Raw genomic sequence first — 2,500 nt, forward strand, 5'->3', positions numbered from 1 at the left:
GAACCAACAAGGCACTGAGAATCGGCAAGCAGAGACATAAAAATTATCAGGAAGTGTAACAGGCAAAGACAATAAAGAATGCCAGAGGGAATATTCTAATCAGTGACGAAGAGATAAAGAACCGATGGAAAGAATAAGTATCTGCTGAATGTCGAGAATGAACGGGAAAAGAGAGAGATACCACCATTAGAAGGGGAGCCTGTGAAAAGAATCACAAGAAACGAAGTGAAAGCTGCCTTGAAGAAAATAAAGAACAGGAAAAGTGTTGGGCCTGACAACATTCTAACTGAAGTTTGGAAGTATCTAGAGAACAAAGGGGTAGAACTTCTGACCGATTGGTTTAACATCATCATCAACACTGGTAATATGCCTGAGGAATGGAGAACCAGCACGCAGATTCCCATCTTTAAGAACAAAGGGGACATCAAGGACTCTGGGAGAGAGTCCTAAATAAACGGATTAGAGGCATGGTTAACATCAACGAGTAGCAGTTTGGATTCATGCCATGACGTGGAACAGCAGACGCAATTTATTTATTATGATTACAGATGGCAAAGTACAGGGCCGTTCAAGAGGAGCTCTATTGTGTTTATAGATCTGGAAAAGGGTTACGATAGAGTGCCTAGAGAGGAAGCGTGGAACTGCCCAAGAATAAAAAGAATACCGGAGAGCTATGTACGTTTGGTGCAATATATGTATTGAAATTCGTCAACGGAAGTTAGATGCCAATCAGGAACAAGCGAGAAGTTTGAGGTCAAAGTAGGGGTGCACTTAGCCTATTGGTATTCGCAGTCATTATGGATTGTCTGACAGAGGAGGTACGAAGACAATCACCGTGGGACATGATGTATGCTGATGATGTTGTTATAATGCTGGTAATGGGATGAAGAGAAATGGAAGTATCAGCCTAGGAGGTGAACGGCTGCAACGAGTGAAGGAATTTAGATACCTGGGGTCAACAGTGCAAGAAGATGGTGGATCAGAAGCAGAAGTGGCGAAGAGAGTACAGGCAGGATGGAACAGCTGGAGAAAAGTTACAGGAGTGTTGTGTGATAGAAGAATAAATGCCAAAGTGAAGGGCGGAATCCACAAAACAATTGCAAGACCTGCAATCCTATAAGGCCAAGAGGCTACAACAAACACCAAGACTCAGGAAAGAAAGTTGGAAGTAGCTGAAAAGCGAATGTTGAGGTGGTCCTCAGGGCTGACACGAAGAGAGCGGGTGAGGGACGAATATATCAGAGGAACGTTGAGAGTGCCAAGGTTGCAAGATAAACCGCGAGAGGAACGGTTGAGATGACATAGGCATGTGCAATGGAAGGACGAAGGGTATGTTGGTAGAAGAGTGGAACGAATGGAGATTAGGAGAAGAAGACAAGGAAGACCAAAGCGGAGATTGTTGTACGACTGTTACCACGAAGACATGAGGGAAGTTGGATGTTGCTCAAGATGATGCACGAGACAGTTGAAGAAGGAGAAGAAGTTATTAATGTAGTTGCCGTTATTACCTGTAACACTCATTACTATTGTTAATATTACTACCATCGTTATCATCCTAATTCCTAATGATGATAACACTTTCTAATCAGATTCACAACCAAAATTCCCCCTTGTCAATTACCATGCTCCCCTCATGCTCACTTATATCCTTGCATTACAATTTACGTTTTCCTCTTCCTTCTATTACTGCTTCTGCTAGCAACACTGTTGCAATCACGTGTATATGTGTATTGCTACTGATGTTGTTACTGCTACTGTTACTACTACTGTTACTGCTAAAACCACTATCACCAACGCTACTACCACTAACACCGATACTATAACTATTACTACTACTACTACTATTACCATTACCATTACCACTACTGTTACTACTACTATTTTTACCAATACCATTAACAATAAAACCACCGCTTCTACAAGTATTACTACTATTATTATCACTTTTACTCCTGGTATAAATACTGCCATTTTTAATCAGATTTATATTACTAATACGGTAATTCAAAAAAATAGAAAAATAAAAAATAAATTATAATGATAAATAGATAAATATTGGAAATAATTGTATGAACATGGATATTGTTTTTTCATCATGTGTATTATTATCATAATGCATTTGTTGATTAAGGGCAGCAGTAGGATTTCTAGGTTGTAAGTATAAAAAGATATATGATGTTGCAGTTATGATGGTAATTATTATCATAAACTTTTTGCTACTGATGATAATGATGATGATGATGATAGTGATGATGATGTGATGGTGATGTGATGATGATGGTGATGATGATGGTCACGATGACGATGACGATGGTAATGATAATCATAATGACCATTGTTACGATTCTAACACTAACGATGACAACAATCATAAAAACAAAACATCTTCAACAACAACAACAATAGTAACAACAACAATAACAACAATCACAATAAAAAAAACTCTCACAACCCCCTCCCTTTCCCAAAACAGGATACGCCAGTGCCAAGCGAGTGACCT

The 2,500-nt window shown here is 39.2% G+C and overlaps 1 protein-coding gene across 1 annotated transcript in view; it reads left to right on the forward strand.

Moving 5' to 3' along the window:
• The window catches only part of LOC122266431 (uncharacterized), a 92,249-nt gene that overhangs the window by 81,600 nt on the left and 8,149 nt on the right, over window positions 1-2,500 (forward strand). Inside the window, exon 3 of the mRNA XM_086534079.1 lies at window positions 2,474-2,500. This exon is cut by the window's right edge and continues 224 nt beyond it. Within this exon, the coding sequence (XP_086390205.1) occupies window positions 2,474-2,500 (27 nt within the window). The remainder of the gene's footprint in view (window positions 1-2,473) is intronic.

The sequence above is a fragment of the Penaeus japonicus genome, unplaced genomic scaffold (genome assembly GCF_977035675.1).
Source record: "Penaeus japonicus unplaced genomic scaffold, GWHDUDI00000001_assembly GWHDUDI00000040, whole genome shotgun sequence".
Lineage (NCBI taxonomy): Eukaryota > Metazoa > Arthropoda > Malacostraca > Decapoda > Penaeidae > Penaeus > Penaeus japonicus.